General features: G+C 48.0%; 1 protein-coding gene and 1 pseudogene across 1 annotated transcript; one reads left to right on the top strand and one right to left on the bottom strand.

The window, feature by feature from the left end:
- Nucleotides 1–9,265: 9,265 nt before the first annotated feature.
- On the bottom strand, nt 9,266–14,495 carry LOC108829271 (uncharacterized). The gene is made up of 6 exons (XM_056991448.1): nt 14,442–14,495; nt 14,253–14,310; nt 14,080–14,156; nt 13,410–13,481; nt 11,509–12,955; nt 9,266–11,412 (listed from the first exon to the last, which is right to left on the bottom strand). The coding sequence occupies exons 1-6, from the start codon at nt 14,493–14,495 to the stop codon at nt 9,266–9,268; spliced, it is 3,855 nt and encodes a 1,284-aa protein (XP_056847428.1).
- A 1,041-nt stretch (nt 14,496–15,536) lies between these two features.
- Nucleotides 15,537–17,068, top strand: LOC108838886 (protein CHROMATIN REMODELING 35-like; annotated as a pseudogene).
- The last annotated feature ends 2,365 nt before the right edge of the window (nt 17,069–19,433 follow it).

Below are 19,433 nucleotides of genomic sequence, written 5' to 3'. Positions count from 1 at the left end.
CCATACCATTGAGTAAGGCCCAAGCTCAGCCCGAATTGATCATCAACCGGCCAGACCTTGCGACTCACTACTCCGGTTAGACAACTGTGCATACGTCCTTGACTTAAGGTTTGGGACTGAACCATATGGACCGGACAGAACCTGCATCCATTGGCACCCTTTGGAACTCGCACCCTTTGGTATCTCGTGCCCCTTGGTCATTGACACCTCCTGGTCTATGGTACCTTATAGTACTCATAACTCTCTGGTATCCCATACCATCTGGTTACTCGTACTCTTTGGACTCTCATGACCCTTGGCACTCATGACTCTTGGCAACTTGTACCCTTTGGTGACTTTCCAAAACGTTCAGGCCAACCCCTTAATCATTGGTACGAACCGCACTGTCCCGCATAACCGACTCATGGTCTAGTTAGTGGTTAGGGTGTGACCATTCAAGTCAAGGGATGCAACCCTTGGGCCCAACAGACACAACCCTTCGTGCATCATCTGAAAGAAGAGAAAAAGATAGACTAGAAACAGATAAGGAGAAACGGTTGGGACTAATGAACCGACCAGATCCTCGGTTCGACCACAAGGGCTAACCGTAAGGTCTGATGGGACCAAAGCCCATACCATACCTTCTGAACCACGACTGGGTTCTCCAGGTTCTTCTCTCCATTCTGATCTTCCATATTGACCAGAGGTTGTTTCACAAACGATCAGAGTCGCCGGAAAACTAACCACCACTCAAACAGCCTCGGTATTGACCGGAAACTCTCTCTTTCTCTCTCTCTCTTTCTCTACGACTTTCTCTGAGTATTTTACTCTGGAACTGGATGAGAAAAGTGAATGGGACGAGGCCCTATTTATAGGAAATGAGGGGGTAAGTCTTGCCCCACGAACAGGCACGACTTGTACCGAAAAGGCATGACTTGGAAAACAGGTTGCACCCCTTTGTTCCCTTGCACCCCAACGCCTATCAGGCCATTATATTGGGTCAGGCTTAAGCCCAAACCATCCCCCAGGCCCCCTAGACACAGCCCACGGCCTTGCCCAAGAGCCCACCGGTCCATGGACCACATGGCTGGACCACCCAGCCCGCCACCGGCCCGGACCCGGACCACTGTCCCGAAACCCGAACAGTCCGTCTAGCTGAGATGAGCTGACTCCCAGCTGACCCAGCTGAGTGAGCTAGTAGTCCAGCTAGTGGAGCTGACTTAGTAGTGAGGGAGCTGGAGTACACTCTACTGAGCTTCTGTGAGCTGGTCGAGCTACTCGTGCACTTTGTCCAGCTACCGTCTAACTCGTTCTAGCTGTCTATTTCTTTCTCAGCTTATTTTGTTAAGTCTTTTCATACTTAACCTTTGTATTTGGACTATGGAACGCTTGCCTTTGATCACAAGGATCGGCTGGTTCGTTTCCTCGAGCCATAGTCCGTCCCGACAATCCTTCTCAGGATTGGGGGCGTGACAAGTCTCCCCCCCTTAGGGTGGATTCGTCCTCGAATCCTGATTCATTTGTTTCCTCAGAAACAAACTGATCAAACCACTCTGGGTACTCAGCTTTCATTCTAGCTTCTGTTTCCCAAGTGATTATATCTTTACCATCACAGTCCCAGACGATCTTGACCATCTGGACTGTCTTTTTCCTGGTTGCCTTTTCCATCCTGTCTACGATCCGAACCGGCCTTGTCTCTAAGGTTAGGTTCGTGCCTAGATCAGCTGGAATGGCAGGAAGGACGACATCTTGGTCCGTTAGGCACTTCCGAAGTTGGGAAACATGGAACACATTATGAAATGCATCCATCTTGGCAGGCAAGTCTAACTTGTATGCCACTTTGCCAACTCTTTCGATAACCTTGAACGGCCCCAAGTACCTCGGATCTAACTTCCTTCTTCCGGAGATCCTGACTCGTCCCTTGAAGGTAATCATCTTGAGATACACCAGGTCACCTACCTCAAACTCGAGATCTTTTCTTCTTCGATCTGCATAGTTCTTTTGGCGGTCCTGCGCCTCTCTCATCTTATCCTTTAGGAACTTGATCTTGTCAGTTGTCTCCTCGACAATCTCCGGACCAATCATGCTGCGTTCCCCAACTTGGGTCCAGCACAAGGGTGTCCTGCATGGACGCCCATACAGAGCTTCGTATGGCGACATGCCAATACTACTATGGAAACTATTGTTGTAAGCAAACTCTACCAAGGGTAGATGTCTTTCCCAGGAATCACCCCAGTCCAAGACACATGCTCTCAACATGTCTTCCAATGTCTGGATCGTCCGTTCAGACTGACCATCCGTCTGTGGGTGATAGGCGGTACTCATGTTTACTCTCGTTCCTAAGGCCTTTTGAAAAGCCTTCCAGAAGTGAGATGCAAACCTTGGATCCCTATCCGACACTATGCTTGCCGGGACACCATGTAGACGAACGATCTCATCAATGTATATACGTACAATTTGATCGACCCCGTCCGCCTTCTTGATGGCCAGAAAGTGTGCTGACTTGGTTAGGCGATCCACCACAACCCAGACTGCATCTTTCTTATTCCTTGTGGTGGGGAACCCAGTCACGAAGTCCATCGCGATGTGATCCCACTTCCATTCAGGAATAGGTAAGCATTGCAACAACCCACTAGGAACCTGATGCTCTGCTTTGATGAGTTGGCAAGTGGAACACTTGGTCACCCATTCAGCAATATCAGTCTTCATCCGGATCCAATGATAATACCTCTTGAGGTTCTGATACATCTTGGTCGCGCCAGGATGTACCGAGAATTTAGACTTATGAGCTTCCCTCATAATTTCCTCCTTAAGGCCCTTATCATGCTCGTTGCTTCTGGTTATGGACGCTGGTCGAGATTTCTCTCCCAGGCACTACTTCCAAGGCGAGGAGCTCTTTGAAGACCAACGGATATTAGCTTGAAAGTGACTACTCACTTTCTTTCCTCAGAAGGCAAGAATTCACTGGATACTTCCAAACCTCTCGCAAGAAAACCCTAGTTTTTAACCCGAACTAGCATCCTCCAAGAACTCGATCTAACTCCACAACATTCGCAAAATCTCGATTCCAAAGCAACTCCTTCGTCTGCAATCTGTTTTCTCAAGATCTGCAACAGAAACGGCCCTCAACCATCAATCTCTCCCACACTACAAAGATCTCAGGTCCCACCTACTTTCAATCCAACAAGCCAGAGTGTCTTACCATAGTAAGCGTGTGTTAGGAGTCGACAAAAACTCCTCCAGCAGCGATTACTACTACAACTCCATGGCGTTCAGATACACTGAGAAAGAGAAAGGCAAGCAACAACTGAGAGATGGAAACAAAAACAAGGTCCCCAGAATCAAGGCTCCGAGCATCGATACCTCTGCTCTAATAAAAGACAATGCTCTCACACTCATAGGGAGGATCACTAACCCGCAAGAACAGAAGATCTGGGCCCTAATCCCAGGTCTACCACGCAAATGGGACCTTCAAGGAAAAGCAGTTGGTTCAGACTTGGGGAATAACTGTTTCCAATTTCGCTTTGAAAGAGAAGAAGACTTGAGGAGGGTCCTCGACAACAGACCGTATCACTTCGCATACTGGATGGTCATCCTTCAGAGGTGGGAACCAGTGATATCTAACTCATTTCCTTCAATGATTCCCTTCTGGATCAGAATCAAAGGGATTCCTCTTCACTACTGGCAAGACGACATGGTATGCAGAGTGGGGAAAGAAGTGGGCATCCTGATGAACCACGAGTTAACAAAGACAACAGCAAGAGTACAAGTGTCAGTGGATGGTCTAAAGCCTTTGATAAAAGAGCTAATAATCGAATTTGACTCGGGGGAAGAGACCTCCATTACCCTAGAGTATGAGAGGCTGGAATATCACTGCACTCACTGCTACTCGCTATCACACGCGAGGAGAGACTGCCCACAGAGACTAGAAGAAGACTCAGCCTGGAACCAAATCCATAAGACAACTTCAGAAGGCTTTATCGAAAACCCAAACACCTCAAGAGTAAGGCCTCTACAAGTAGTTGAAAAGGAAAGAGAACAGAGCAAGGAAAGGACAGAACCTGTCCTCCACGCTTTCAGAGCAAGGGTAGACAGACACGGGAACCCATATGGGGAGAGAGTGAGCACGAAGCAGACTCGAGCACCCCCACCACCACCCAGCAAGAGATCTGACAATCCCTCTCAGCCTTTGGGGAACCAGAAATCTATGCAAGAAAGATCTCAACACCTACTCTCCCCACCCTTCACTCATCATAGACAGAGCAGCTACAGAGAGACGTCGAGAGGACGCAACCTCTTCCCCCAACGAAGCCAAGGGCAGTGGAGGGCTAAACAGCTGACAGGCCCAGAAGAGGAGCACACAAGAGATACAGAACCAGCTAACCCTCCACCTAGAGAAAGCCTCCTACCTGCAAACCCCCAGACAATCGTAGCTGAACCAGGCATTAGAACAATGGATGAAGTACTAGAGGAGCTACATGAAACAACGAGACAATACCTGAATTGCCCTGACCCAGTCGAAGCAGCAGCAAGGAGACAAAGGGTCCTACAAGGAGATGCCTTGGGACAGACGGAAGAAGTGGCAGCTTCTATCATTGCTGCAGAGACTCGTAGGCACTACTTCTTCTCCCAAGGGGGAGGATCTGCAAGCAATCCTAATACTCCACCACCAATTCAAGCACCCTCTATTAACGGTCTTCCTCTCCCAGGATTCTCAAGTGCTAACGACCTACAGGACACTGTAGTAATCAACGTGGAAGAAAGAGACCATGGTGTGCATCCTGTCACCAGAGAAATGGACGTGACACCAAAGAGAGCTTCGGGAGGACCCGCGAAGTTGAAATCGATTGTCATTAGCCCTGTCTTCGAACCAGAGATTGCACCAGGGAGTCCCTATGAGCTCTCTGAACAGCCAATGGAAGAGGAAACTCTTAAAGAAGTCCAAAGCAAAATAAAAAAGAAAGGAAGAAGACCAATACAAACGAGAGTACCGGGGAACAGTCCTAACATCTTAAGGGGAGCTAGCTCAAAGAAAAGGAAGATCTCACAGATCCAAAACTCACCAGCTAGAAGAGTAGACTCCTCTAAAGGTACATCACCTACAACACAAGCAAGAGCAACCAAAAGTAAGACAACAGCAGGAGCATCGAGAAGCCAAAGAAATCAGGATTCAAACCCACCAATTAATCTCATTCCAGCAAGGACTAAGAGAAGCTCGGATTTTCGGGCCTCTCCACACCCGGCTCCTTAGTCGTAGCTAGCTGGAATTGTAATGGGTTGGGGAATCCCATTACAATCCAGCGCTTGAAGGAGATTAACCGGCGTAATGCTCCTGATATCTTCTTCCTCATGGAAACCAAAAATCCCACTGATGTAGTCTTGGAAAAAATGGATTGGCTACACCCTGACCAACACTACGTGGTCCCACCAGAGACGCCAGGAAGTGGAGGTCTCTTCTTGACATGGAAACCTGACATCAAGCTCACAGTGTTAAACGCAACAAAGAACTTCATAGATACAAAAATCATCTATAAGGGAGTCAGTTTCCATGCTACTTTCGTGTATGGTGAGCCTGATCAGACAAAACGTCACGCAGTATGGAATGAGATAACTAATCTACAAGTTACTCAAGGAGAGCCATGGCTACTGACAGGCGATTTCAACGAAATCATAGATAATAGCGAAAAATGTGGCGGACCAGAAAGAGCCGAAGGCACGTTCTGTGCATTTCGATCATTTCTATCTCACAATGACCTATTTGACCTAAAACACTCAGGCAGCTTCCTATCGTGGAGAGGTCAAAGACATACACACCTGGTTCAGTGTAGACTCGACAGGGCAATCAGCAACAGTGAGTGGATAGAACTCTTCCCTTCCTGCAGAAGCAACTATCTGAAGTACGAGGGGTCAGACCATCGTCCTCTAATCTCCTACCTGGATGCGACAAAGAAAAAAGGCAGCAAACTTTTCAGATACGATAGGAGACTCAGAGAAAACATGGAGGTGAAACAAATAATCAATGAAGTTTGGTTGCAGTCACAGTCACTCCAAGTTGAAGAAAGACTTATCTTGTGTCGAAGAGCAATTGTGAAATGGAGTAAAGCCCACCAGGAGAGTAGCAGAAAGGCAATGGATCTTCTTAAGGCACAACTGGAGAACGCTATGGCAAACCCAATAGCAGATGAGGTACTAATCCATGAAATCAACAAGAAACTCCTCCTCGCTTACAAGTCTGAAGAAGATTTTTGGAAACAAAGAAGCAGACAAATGTGGTTAACTTTGGGAGATTCAAACACTGGGTATTTTCACTCTGTCACTAAAGGGAGAAAAGCACGAAACAGAATGACAGTAGTGGAAGATGGGAATGGATTACCTGTTTACGAAGAAACACAGATAGCGAAAGTGATCTGCCACTTCTATACTGATCTCTTCAAATCAAACAATTTGGATGGCAAAGACACGGTAGATGATGCTCTCCAACCCTGCATCACACAAGACCAAAATGAGAAGCTTATAGAAATCCCCTCCTTTAATGAGATAAGAGAGGCTACCTTTGCTATCCATCCTGACAAGGCCCCAGGCCCGGATGGCTTCTCTGCTTCTTTCTTTCAATCCAATTGGGAGATAGTGGGAGATGCAGTGGCAAAGGAAATCCAACTGTTCTTCATCACCGGGTACCTAAATCCATCAATGAACAAAACTTTTGTTAGACTGATCCCGAAGACAACTACAGCTGCAAAGATAGAGGAATATCGACCTATAGCTCTGTGCAACGTCTATTTCAAGATCATATCAAAGCTGCTGTCTCTACGACTTAAACCAGTCCTAAGCTCGATCATCTCTGAACATCAATCAGCGTTTATCCCAGATAGGGCAATCTCAGACAACGTTTTGATCACCCACGAGGTACTACATTTCCTAAAAGCATCTAAGGCAGAGAAGAGGTGCACAATGGCAGTCAAAACTGACATGTCAAAGGCCTACGATAGAGTGGAGTGGAGTTTCCTAGCTAATGTCCTAAAAAGACTCGGTTTCCATGATATTTGGACGAATTGGATAATGCAGTGTGTTACTACTGTAACCTATGCCTACCTAGTAAACGAGGAAAGCTATGGAGAAGTTCAACCAGAGAGAGGGATTAGGCAGGGAGACCCACTGTCCCCTTACCTTTTTATCCTCTGCGGAGAGGTGCTGTCGGGACTCTGCAAGAAAGCGGCAGCTGATGGCTCTCTCCAAGGCATAAGAGTAGCAAGAGGATGTCCACGCATCAATCATCTGCTCTTTGCAGATGATACTATGTTCTTCACCCAAGCATCTGCAACGAGCTGCAATACATTAGTGAAGATTCTCTCCAGATACGGGGAAGCGTCAGGGCAACAAATTAATAGAGCTAAATCATCCATCACCTTCTCATCCAAAACACCTGCGATAATCAAAGAGGAAGCAAAATCAATTCTGGGAATAAGTAAAGAAGGAGGAGTGGGGAAGTACTTAGGCTTACCTGAACATTTTGGGAGAAGAAAGCGAGACCTCTTCACGTCTATAGTGGATAGAATCCGCCAGAGAGCCCTAAGCCTCTCAACAAGGTTTCTGTCGAAGGCTGGGAAACTGACAATGCTAAAATCCGTCCTCACTGCAATACCAACTTATCCTATGTCTTGCTTCTTGCTTCCCGTCAGCCTGTGCAAGAGAATACAGTCAGTACTAACTAGATTCTGGTGGGATGGACCGCAAGGGCAAAGAAAGATGTGTTGGGTGTCTTGGGATAAGCTAACTCAACCTAAAGGTAATGGAGGTTTAGGGTTCAGAGATATACAACTCTTCAATCTAGCACTCCTTGCAAAAATCTCATGGAGAATCCTAACGGCCCCTAATTGTTTACTCGCACGAGTTCTACTGGGGAAATACTGCCATAAGCAAAGTTTCCTAAAGGTATCACCAACTGGGTCCTGCTCTCACGGCTGGAGGGGGATACTAGCAGGAAGAGATCTACTACAAGGCAACTTAGGAAAGGCCATAGGGAACGGAAATACTACACACGTTTGGAGAGACTCGTGGATATCTACCGACACATCCCTAAAACCCTATGGACCGATCCAAGAAACAGTGCAAGACTTAATGGTGGCAGACCTATTAACCTCAGAACTAGAGTGGAATAAAGCAAGATTGGAGGAGCTTTTACCTGACTTCGCTTCCCAAATCCAATGCATCCACCCAAGTAAGAGCAGAGCGGAAGACTCAGTCATCTGGCTCCCACTGCCATCGGGGGTTTACTCCACACGCTCAGGATATAACTCTGTTGCAACACCAGCTACATCTACTGCAGTACAAGCAACCCAAGGGGGCTTTGACTGGGTGAAGGACGTATGGAGCGGCTCTTTCTCACCCAAGATGAAGATGTTTGTGTGGTCTATACTACGAGACGCCCTGCCGTTAGGGGAAAACCTACAAAAGCGAGGAATGGGACCGGATGTCAAATGTATCAGATGCCAAGAAAAGGAAACAAAAACCCACATTTTTTTTACCTGCCCCTACGCCAAGGAAGTGTGGGAATCCATTCCTCTGTTTCGAGCAGTTCACATAGCTGATAATGAAAGCTTCGAAAACGCTATCATCAAATTCCGCAAAGCGATTTGTCTCCCCCCATCAGGAATCAGTGGCAATATACTACCCTGGATCTGTTGGGCGATTTGGACCTCGAGAAACACCCTGGTTTTTGAGAATAGAACCTTCAATCCTGCAGAGACAGCAACAAAAGGGTTAATAGCAGCTAAAGAATGGAACTTGGCTCAATACAAAACCCAAGCGCCTACCGTCCATTCGCACACCGATAGAGAGCCAACAACGTCGACAACAACAATCATCGCAGCCACATGCAACACAGACGCGGCTTGGGATAAGGAGCAAAAGAAAGCGGGACTGGCATGGACTATCTCGGATCCCTCTTCGTCTATCGCAGTGGAAGAAACAACCACCGCAGGCTTCGTCGGATCACCGCTACTGGCTGAAGCCCTCGCGGTTCGAACAGCAGTAGCAAGGGCAGTAGAACTAGGGATCTCCAATCTCAAAGTCTACACCGATTGCACAACGCTCCTTGGAGCTATCAACGGCAAATCGCAGCGAAAGGAAATTATTGGTGTTGTCTCTGACATCAGATCAATCTCCTCTGCTTTCGCCTCTATCCTCTTCTTTCATGTTTCTAGATCAAAAAACTCTCGTTGTGATCGATTAGCGAAAACGACTCTGCATCAGGATGTAACAAACTTGGGCTAAGGCCCATTGGGTTTTAGCTTCTATTTCTTAATAGAATTTCCGTGACAAAAAAAAAAAAAAGGCCCTTATCATTTGGAACACTGATCCGACCATTCACTAGGATGGTACCATCTTTTGCAATCTGGTACTCCGTCCTATCATTTCGAGCCACCTTATTCAGGTTCTCGTCATGACCCTGAGCTAAACGAATTCGGGTGAGTAGGTCGGCTTGGTTAACCGCCTCCAGCCCGAGTGGTTCAGACTCATTAGTCAATGCATTCAACTGCAGAGAACGGACCGTCCCTTCCAGGTCGCCCGCCTCCCGTTCGGCCGATACATCCGCCCTCCTCCGGCTCAAGGCGTCTGCGACCAGATTGGCCTTGCCCGGGTGATAGGAGATGTCTAGATCGTAATCAGCCACAAATTCCATCCACCTCCTCTGCCTTAAGTTTAACTCAGGCTGGGTGAATATATACTTCAGACTCTTGTGGTCCGTAAGTATCTGAACCTTGGCGCCATACAAGTATGACCGCCAAATCTTTAAGGCAAATACTACCGCAGCCATTTCGAGATCATGGGTGGGGTAGTTTCCCTCATGTTTTCTCAACTGCCTTGATGCGTAGGCAATGACCTTTCCATTCTGGGTCAGTACACAACCTAGTCCAGTTATGGACGCGTCGGTATAGACCACATATGGTTGGTCGGCCTCCGGAAGTACTAGGACGGGTGCGCTGGTCAACATGTCTTTAAGCGCGGAGAAACATCTCTCACACTCCTCAGACCATGTGAACTTAACGTCCTTCCCAGTCAACCGTGTCATAGGCTGAGCCAAGCTTGCGAATCCTTTCACAAACTTTCTATAGTAACCTGCCAGCCCTAGGAAGCTCCTGACTTCCGTGGCACTGCGTGGTCGGGGCCAATCCTTGATCGCCCTGATCTTCTCTGGATCCACCGAGACACCTTGGTCGGACACGATATGGCCGAGGAACCCAATACTCTTCTGCCAAAAACTGCATTTGCTGAGTTTAGCATAAAGTTTGTGTTCCCGTAATCGTCCTAGCACGGCTCTCAGGTGTTTCCTATGAGATTCCTCATCCTTAGAGTAAATCAGGATATCATCAATGAAGATGATCACTGATTCGTCCAAGAAGTCTTGGAACACGCTGTTCATCATTTTCATGAATGCAGCAGGTGCATTGGTCAGACCAAATGGCATCACCACGAACTCGTAGTGACCGTACCTGGTCCTAAACGCTGTCTTTCTAATATCATTTGGCTCTATAGGGATCTGATGATACCCTGAGGCCAAATCGATCTTAGAAAACCATTTAGCTCCTTTGAGTTGATCCAACAATTCGTCTATCCTGGGCAACGGGTACTTGTTCTTCACAGTAACCCTGTTCAACCCCCGATAGTCGATACACAGACGCATGCTACCATCCTTCTTTTTCACAAAGAGGACTGGTGCACCCCAAGGGGAGCTACTTGGACGTATGAACCCCTTGTCAAGCAATTCTTCTAATTGCTTCTTCAGCTCAGCCATCTCGGCCGGAGCCATTCGGTACGGACTCTTGGACAGCGGAACTGTCCCTGGCTCTAGTTCAATCATAAACGGTTCGGGCCTAACAGTATCAGGGGGAACTCCCTGTAGCGCCTGAAACACATCTCGGAACTCAGACACCAACGAATCCTCTGCAGGGTCTTTCAGACAAACAGAACAGTCGGGCTCCGTAGTGGTGATTGTGGCCAAAAAGGACTCGCAACCCTGTTTCAGCATCCGTACTGCTCGGACTGCTGATACCACTACTTTTCCTAGAGCCGGACTCAGACCTTGGTACTGAATCGGGTGAAGTCCATTCTCCAATTGCACACGACCCCTATGGCAATCGAGAGTGGCCCGATACCTTCCCAACCAATCCATACCTAAGATCACCTCGTGATTCTTTAGGTGGACACAAATCAGATTCACAGGGAAATCTCTTCCCTGAATTGACACTGGGATATTTGACATATTGCCCAGTGAATGCATTACTTGCCCTCCGGCTGCATTCACTATCACCGAAGTATCCCCAGCGTCCAGACAGAACAGACCCTTTCCGACCAGTTCCGGACTCACAAAACTATGTGTAGCCCCTGTGTCGAAAAGTACGTGTGTTTCCACACCACCAATCATGAGGGTCCCTATCAGAGACCCACATCAGAATCCCCTAGAACCTTCTAGGTTCCAGACCAAAACAATTCTACTTTTAAAGTAAAAAGATCAAATTCAGAAATTACCAGTGATCGAGTCCAGCGACCCGGAAGCACTGTCATCACGGGACAGCTCGTAAACCCGAGGGTTTGAAGCTGGCCTGCTCTGGCTTGGTTTGCCATTGTCTCCACGACCCTTCCCTTGACCTCCACGTAGCTGGGGACAGTCCGTCTTGTAATGTCCACTCTTGCCACACTGGAAACAAGTAGGAGAGCCGCTTCCTCCAGACTGGCCTGAGTTCTGGTTTGGTCGAGTGCAGTTCTGGATCTTATGGTCCATACTGCCACATCGCACACAAGCCCCCATGGCCTTCCAGCATTCACCTGGATGGTGTTTGCCGCACTTAGGACACTCAGGTCGACCACCAGAGGTCTTGCCTCCGTCTACCTGGTCCCATTTCCTCTTTCGGTCGTTGGTCTTGCCAGACTGGCCAGACTGCGACTTAGCCTTAACCTTGGCTTCCTCAGCTAGGTTAGACTCCAAAAGAGCCATTCGTTCGACCAGCTCATTCACGGTGCTGAAGGTGCGGATCGAGCAGTGGGTCTTCAGTTCAGGCCTTAAGCCTCGGATGAACCGACGGACCTGGACTGCCTCGTCCTCAAGCTCCCTTCCAACAAACCGTCTGAGCCGGTTGAACTCCTCTTCGTACTCCCGTACGGTTCTGCGGCCTTGGACCAAATCTAGGAATTTAGCTTCCAGACGGTCCCAAGCCTCTGCAGGAAAGTATTTGCGGTTGAATTCCACTTCAAAATCCGCAAAACTTCGGAGACTTCCATTGGTGCGCTTATCTAAAGCCAACCACCAATTATGTGCGTCCCCTTCCAGGAAGTGGATCGCAATGTCTCTCTGATAATCCTCTGGGCAACGAGTAGAATTGAAGTTTCGGACAAGCCTACTCCTCCACTCGTCTGCCTCTATGGGATCGGTGCTACCTGAGAAGTGTTGCGTACCCAGACGGGTGATGTGCTGCAACAAGCTCAGATAGTCCACCTTCTTCTCAGTCCTTACGGGTGGGTCGATCTCAATCACCTCAGCCGTTTCCCGGGCCGTACCATTTGCTATGGGCGTTGCGGTAGGTGGCGCTTGACCCACTGATGAGTTCACCAAAGGGGTGACCATCTGAGTCATAGCAACCATCTGATTGCCCATAAGCTTCATGGCTTCTAGCACGTCCTTCATGGACGGCCCTGCGGCCTGGTTTCCTTCACCATCGACTGCGCCTGTACGTGGGTCGACCCGACGCTCGGCATTTGAGGATTCTACTTCCTCTTCATGCTCCTGGTCGTCCTCCCTTATCGTACCATCAACTCGCCCTGGAGTAAGGGTTGCCGGATCTCCTGTTGTTCCTGCACCGGTGTTAGCTACAACCGGATCGGTTGGTAACCCGGCCGGATTGACATCGTCCACCCGTTGGCTGGACTGTCCGGTCGCTCCCTTACTCTTTCGAGTTCTTCCTGATTTGCTTTTACCACCCTAAGGATTCCAGACAAGTTAGTACAAGGACAACATAATAAAAGAAGAGAACAAACAGAATCCCTAGGCTAAGCAATCAATAACCTCACCGTGAGACCTTAATCAGCGGGCTGCGAGTGTGTGTGTAGACTACCATAACCCAACTATCCTAGAATCAAGCATGCTCTGATACCAACTTGTAAGACCCGATCCTGGCCTCTCGGCCCAACTGGATCCGCAGACTTACTTATTGTTTTCTTTGCTTGTTTGATCCATTTTTAAGTCTTTTATTTACTAAGTCATATTCAAATATGAGGTTCATAAACAAAGTGACCAGATAGTACAGCGGAATAAATAATAACTTAAAAAAAACATCCTTGTAGTTTACATTATAATACTCCTAATCATGTGATCCAATACATAGTTTCTTAATAGTCTCGTAAACAATAACTAGTTCTTCCCTAGCTTCGTTTACCCACACACGGCACAGCTTCTCACTGATAGAGCCTTCACGGTTCCTTGGCTTGACCACCACAAGCCGCATTTCCTGAAACCATAACCAATAAGCATTTAATCATAACCGAAGTGATATCGGATTAATCCTACATGTTTTGGTTTGGTTCCTAGAAATTTAATAAACCTTAAACAACATTATTATATGAACAAAATGATTTGGAACTGCCTATCATATCCTAAGTCTATCAACCAACCACCCCACGACTTAGAATAGATAGACAGCCCAGACAAAATATCAGAACACGACCAGTCCGTATCGTCCCAAAGACCAGTCCGACTATCCGGACAGAATCTAGGTTCGACCGGTCAATCTTGAAGTCCGGCTCAAAGGCCCAACGGACTCCCTTACCTGATCCAGTACTGGCCTGGATCCATACCATTGAGTAAGGCCCAAGCTCAGCCCGAATTGATCATCAACCGGCCAGACCTTGCGACTCACTACTCCGGTTAGACAACTGTGCATACGTCCTTGACTTAAGGTTTGGGACTGAACCATATGGACCGGACAGAACCTGCATCCATTGGCACCCTTTGGAACTCGCACCCTTTGGTATCTCGTGCCCCTTGGTCATTGACACCTCCTGGTCTATGGTACCTTATAGTACTCATAACTCTCTGGTATCCCATACCATCTGGTTACTCGTACTCTTTGGACTCTCATGACCCTTGGCACTCATGACTCTTGGCAACTTGTACCCTTTGGTGACTTTCCAAAACGTTCAGGCCAACCCCTTAATCATTGGTACGAACCGCACTGTCCCGCATAACCGACTCATGGTCTAGTTAGTGGTTAGGGTGTGACCATTCAAGTCAAGGGATGCAACCCTTGGGCCCAACAGACACAACCCTTCGTGCATCATCTGAAAGAAGAGAAAAAGATAGACTAGAAACAGATAAGGAGAAACGGTTGGGACTAATGAACCGACCAGATCCTCGGTTCGACCACAAGGGCTAACCGTAAGGTCTGATGGGACCAAAGCCCATACCATACCTTCTGAACCACGACTGGGTTCTCCAGGTTCTTCTCTCCATTCTGATCTTCCATATTGACCAGAGGTTGTTTCACAAACGATCAGAGTCGCCGGAAAACTAACCACCACTCAAACAGCCTCGGTATTGACCGGAAACTCTCTCTTTCTCTCTCTCTCTTTCTCTACGACTTTCTCTGAGTATTTTACTCTGGAACTGGATGAGAAAAGTGAATGGGACGAGGCCCTATTTATAGGAAATGAGGGGGTAAGTCTTGCCCCACGAACAGGCACGACTTGTACCGAAAAGGCATGACTTGGAAAACAGGTTGCACCCCTTTGTTCCCTTGCACCCCAACGCCTATCAGGCCATTATATTGGGTCAGGCTTAAGCCCAAACCATCCCCCAGGCCCCCTAGACACAGCCCACGGCCTTGCCCAAGAGCCCACCGGTCCATGGACCACATGGCTGGACCACCCAGCCCGCCACCGGCCCGGACCCGGACCACTGTCCCGAAACCCGAACAGTCCGTCTAGCTGAGATGAGCTGACTCCCAGCTGACCCAGCTGAGTGAGCTAGTAGTCCAGCTAGTGGAGCTGACTTAGTAGTGAGGGAGCTGGAGTACACTCTACTGAGCTTCTGTGAGCTGGTCGAGCTACTCGTGCACTTTGTCCAGCTACCGTCTAACTCGTTCTAGCTGTCTATTTCTTTCTCAGCTTATTTTGTTAAGTCTTTTCATACTTAACCTTTGTATTTGGACTATGGAACGCTTGCCTTTGATCACAAGGATCGGCTGGTTCGTTTCCTCGAGCCATAGTCCGTCCCGACAATCCTTCTCAGGATTGGGGGCGTGACAGCGTGTGTGCAGACGCCTTAGGCATTTCTGAACTATTGTAGTCCTACTCCATTTATCTATCAAATTCATTCGTTGGTTTTAAGATGAGCGAGCAAAGGTTTAAAGTTCGGGTTATAAGGGCGGGGAGTAGGACGATTATAGTTCATTTTCGGGAATTCGGATTTAGTAGGAGTCATCGAAACCGGGAAGGAGGGACGCGTCCGAAAGCAGGAACTGTACCAGGGTGTGGCACCATTTCAGTTAGGGATTTCTGCTTCCCTCATGGAGATTCTCCAACCTCCCTCTAAAGGTCACCGCAAAAGGGAGCCTGGTGATAACGGACTCTCTCTCGGCTCCTCCGAAGCGAAGCGGTTAAGGAACTCGTCGAAAGTCAACGACCTTTCTCAACCCTTTGCGGTCGGCAACATGCCAAGGCTCTAGACGGTGGTGAGTTCGGGAGCGTTACTAAGGAATTGGAAGGGGTGGCTAACCTGAGGATGGGACAGGTGAAGCGCTGCATCTGGTCGTATCCGTCGCTTGCATACTGTGTTTGGAGCAACAGCAGCAGAGGATGGCAAGGAGAGCTTTAGAGTTTGGAGAATCAGCTGGCTTTGGATTGCATGATTGACTTGGATGATAATGGTTCGAAGAAGGCTTTCTGTGTGGTCCCTTCCACGGAGATTGTTATTCTTGATTCCGACGATGTGATGAAGATGCTATTTAGAAACCCAAGCACCCGTTTCAGTCGAGTCTGGTGCAGCATCAGAAGGGACAAGGCGATGCGGTGCCTGTGACGCCGCAGTCCGCTTTTGAGGAGGTTGTTTTGGGGAAGGAACGGGAGATGTCTTGTGCCATTACTGCATTGGTGGAGGGACAAAGTAGCAGAGACAACCTCCTTGCTATAGAAAACGGTATGGTCTTGGACAGAGATGTCTGCGTGGGACAAACGAGAAGAGAAAAGGTCCTTGCCATTGGAAATGGTGTGGTCAACGATAAGGGTGTCTATGCGGGCGTTGAGGATGATGAAAGTGGTAATGAGTCTGAAGCAGCAGATGAGGATCTTGGTAATATCTGGAATGAAAAGACCATGTCATTAGTGTGTTCCAAGGATGCAGAGACCTCATGCAATGAATCAAAGACCGATGAAGTGGAAGGCGGTGCGCACTCCTTCATGCTAAGGGACGACAGGGGTTATGGTTGCCGTGTCTGCGGAGTTATTGACAAAAGCATCTTAGATATTGTGGAGGTGAACTTCAGTAAAGCGAAAAGGTGCACAAGACCGTATGCTTCCGAATCTCGGATTAAAAGTTTGGGGATTCAGATTTTGAGATTTAGTTATCTGCAGAAGGGCGGATGATAGGTGGGCTCCCTGCTCATCCGACGCATGCTAGCAAGATGAAGCCTCATCGGGTAGCTCATTTGAGGTTGTGGGCGGTGCCTCACCGCAGGGGGATTGTATCGTGGCTCATGCTCCGGGTTCTGGAAAAACCTTCACGATCATCAGTTTCATGCGGAGCTTCCTTGCAAAGTATTCCCAGGCTAAGCCACTGGTTGCGCTTCCAAAGGAAAATTTTTGTCTACCTGGAAAAGAGAGTTTGTGAGGTGGCAGGACAGAGACACTCCACTGCTTGACTTCTACAGTGCTAAAGCAGAAGACCGTGCACAACCGCTGTCCATTCTTGAAACGGTGGGCAGAGAAGAAGAGTATCTTGTTTCTGGGTTACAAGCAGTTTTTCAACCATTGTCTTTGGCGTTACCAACACCGACATCACCAATTGGGGCCGAGTAAGGATAGTAATAAGCGCCCCGGATAACACCCTGAAACCGCTAGCGGGCAAAGGACGAGTGGATGTCACACCGAAATCGGGGACGAAAGGACGAGTGTTAGGAATTGGGTATGCTTGATCGAAGTGGGGGAGAACAACAAGGCAAAGCAAAGAAGACCTATGAAACCTCGAAGCAAGTAGTACCGCCTGAAGTGACTTGGGAGTAGTATAAAGCTGCAGTGAGTTCGCACCAAGGGCTAGCTTGAATTGCAGAAACCGTTGGAAAAATATTGGGGAAAGGATGTTAAGTATTGGGAGTACACGAGCGGAATTCGGGGCCGAATTCCAATAAGTGGGGGAGATTGTAACATCCCTATCCCGGGCCCAACATTTTTTCCATGGGATCGGGCTTCTCTACGGCCCGATTAGCTAGAAAACCTAGGTCTCTCCTCCCCATCCTTATAAAAAGGATTGCAGCCACCTTCTTTTTGTCCTATTCACAAATCGAGGCGGAGCTCTGCAGAGATTCCCGGAGAACTGGAAACCCTAGCCGTCGAGCTCTCATCCTTGCGCCGCCGTCTTTCTCTTTTCTCCTCTCTCTTCTCTCCTCTCTTCCGCGCGTCTCTCTTCTTCTTCTCTCTCTCCTCGGCGTCCGATCTCTCTCTTTCTCTCTCCTTGCCGGCGGCGTGTTGGTGGTGGTCGTGGTGGTGATCGCCGGTGGTGGTGGTGTAGCTGATTAATCGGGTGGTTCAGATCTCATCTTCACTCGCTCTTGTGTCCAGCTCTAAGTTAAAGTGAGGTGATCCGAACCCAGTTTCCTCTCAAGTCCTTTATATTATTCTTGTTGGAACTAGGTTTGTTTAGCTCTTGCGTGGAAGTTAGGGTGTTAGTTCATGAGGGATCTAGGTTGCTAGATGCATGAACCATGATGCATAAGAACTATCGTACTGATTAAAAGGGACATTAATGGACTGCCTTGTGTTGATGTGGCTATCGTATAATGAATGCTTGTGTGTTGTTTGGTCCCATGTGATGATTGAGATTTCTCTTAGCATCTTGTTTAACGGTTGTTTATGATACCCTTGTGTTAAGTGATGGATGCCTGTATGTTAGCGAGTTGTCTTTGGTATCATCTATGTGAAGTGTACAGTGTGAGACACCGATATCGGGTGGTGTCTTGAGCATGAGAATGAGTAAGAGTCTAAGTGTAAGTGAATGAGTAAGTGAAAAAGGAAGTGTGAGTATGAGTAAGAGAACGAGAATGTGAAAGTGGAAGTGTCAATGAACTTGTTTGTAGTCCTGCTTGGGCCACCGAGAATGGGTGGGCGTCTAGGTCTAGGGTGTGATGTGTTGTGATGTGTAATGAACCGCGCGAGGGCGGGATATAAATAAGAAAGTGTAGTGGCGCCTTAGGATTGAGTCAAGCCAAAGAAGGTGGCTGTGTAAGGCTATGAATGGCCGGGGGGCAGACAGTGCAAGGTGGCCAACGTGCTGCAATCCGGGTAGCCTCTAGGAAGCTGGGCGGGTACGGATGCTCGGAAGAGGCGCCGTCCAGGATAAGCCGGAACGCGTAGGGACATCCGTAAACGGCTATAGAGTCCTACGTCTAGGTTGATTGGAGTCAGTTTGCTCTTGTTTTGTTTGTCGGGTCGGTCTCTTCTATTAATGAGTGTTGTGTAGCAATGACTGAGTTCATTGTATTGATTGACGGTTAGGTTGCTAGAATTGATGTTGTGAAATGTTTTATGATGCATTGTTGATTGTAGTGGCTAGTCAGTCCTGGTTCCCGCATAGAGTAATGTAGAGTGTCTTGCGGGCAGGCTGGTCTAGAGTCACTTCACTGAGTAACCCAATACTCAGACCCTCCCTTTCCTTTTCCCTGTGCGCAGGACTGTAAGTAGAAGTGTATGGATACGGGTGGATCAGAATTTCAAAGAAAGCAATGCGATCGTCGACTCATGGAACCAGTAACTGACATGGCGGGTTGCCTATAAGGGTATACGCATGCCTATAGCTCCCTTTCGATAACCCCGGTCGATCCCCGGGGGATAGGGATGCTACAAAGAAGGTGATGAAAACTTCTACGTTACATTTCCATGTTCAAGAAGGTGATGAAAACTTCTACGTTACATTTCCATGTTCAAGAAGGTGTTGGAAACTTCTACGTTACATTAAACATGTTCAAGAACGCGGTCAACGCGGCAGATTCCACGGCGTAGAAGCGTAGGGCGGTCTCTCACTGTCCCGACTATAGGCTGATCGGGAAAAGACTCTCGGATCTTTTGGAAAAATCATATTTTCTTTCACTTTTTACGTAATTTCACTATTTAAGAATAACTTTTATTTTCAAAAATGTCAATGAAAATATAATTACAAAGATTATATTAAGGTTATTCTTCAAAATCACTGATTA

This window comes from Raphanus sativus, chromosome 7, assembly GCF_000801105.2.
Source record: "Raphanus sativus cultivar WK10039 chromosome 7, ASM80110v3, whole genome shotgun sequence".
NCBI classification, from domain to species: Eukaryota; Viridiplantae; Streptophyta; class Magnoliopsida; order Brassicales; family Brassicaceae; genus Raphanus; species Raphanus sativus.
This window is presented reverse-complemented; position numbering and strand designations above follow the sequence as displayed.

Coding starts and splice junctions, on each gene's coding strand:
- LOC108829271 (XM_056991448.1), bottom strand. CDS start 14,495: ATGGAAGATCAGAATGGAGAGAAGAACCTGGAGAACCCAGTCGTGGTT. Junction 14,157..14,252: donor TGCATCCCTTGACTTGAATG/GTCACACCCTAA, acceptor CGTTTTGGAAAG/TCACCAAAGGGTACAAGTTG. Junction 11,413..11,508: donor GTCGCTGGACTCGATCACTG/GTAATTTCTGAA, acceptor GGTCTCTGATAG/GGACCCTCATGATTGGTGGT.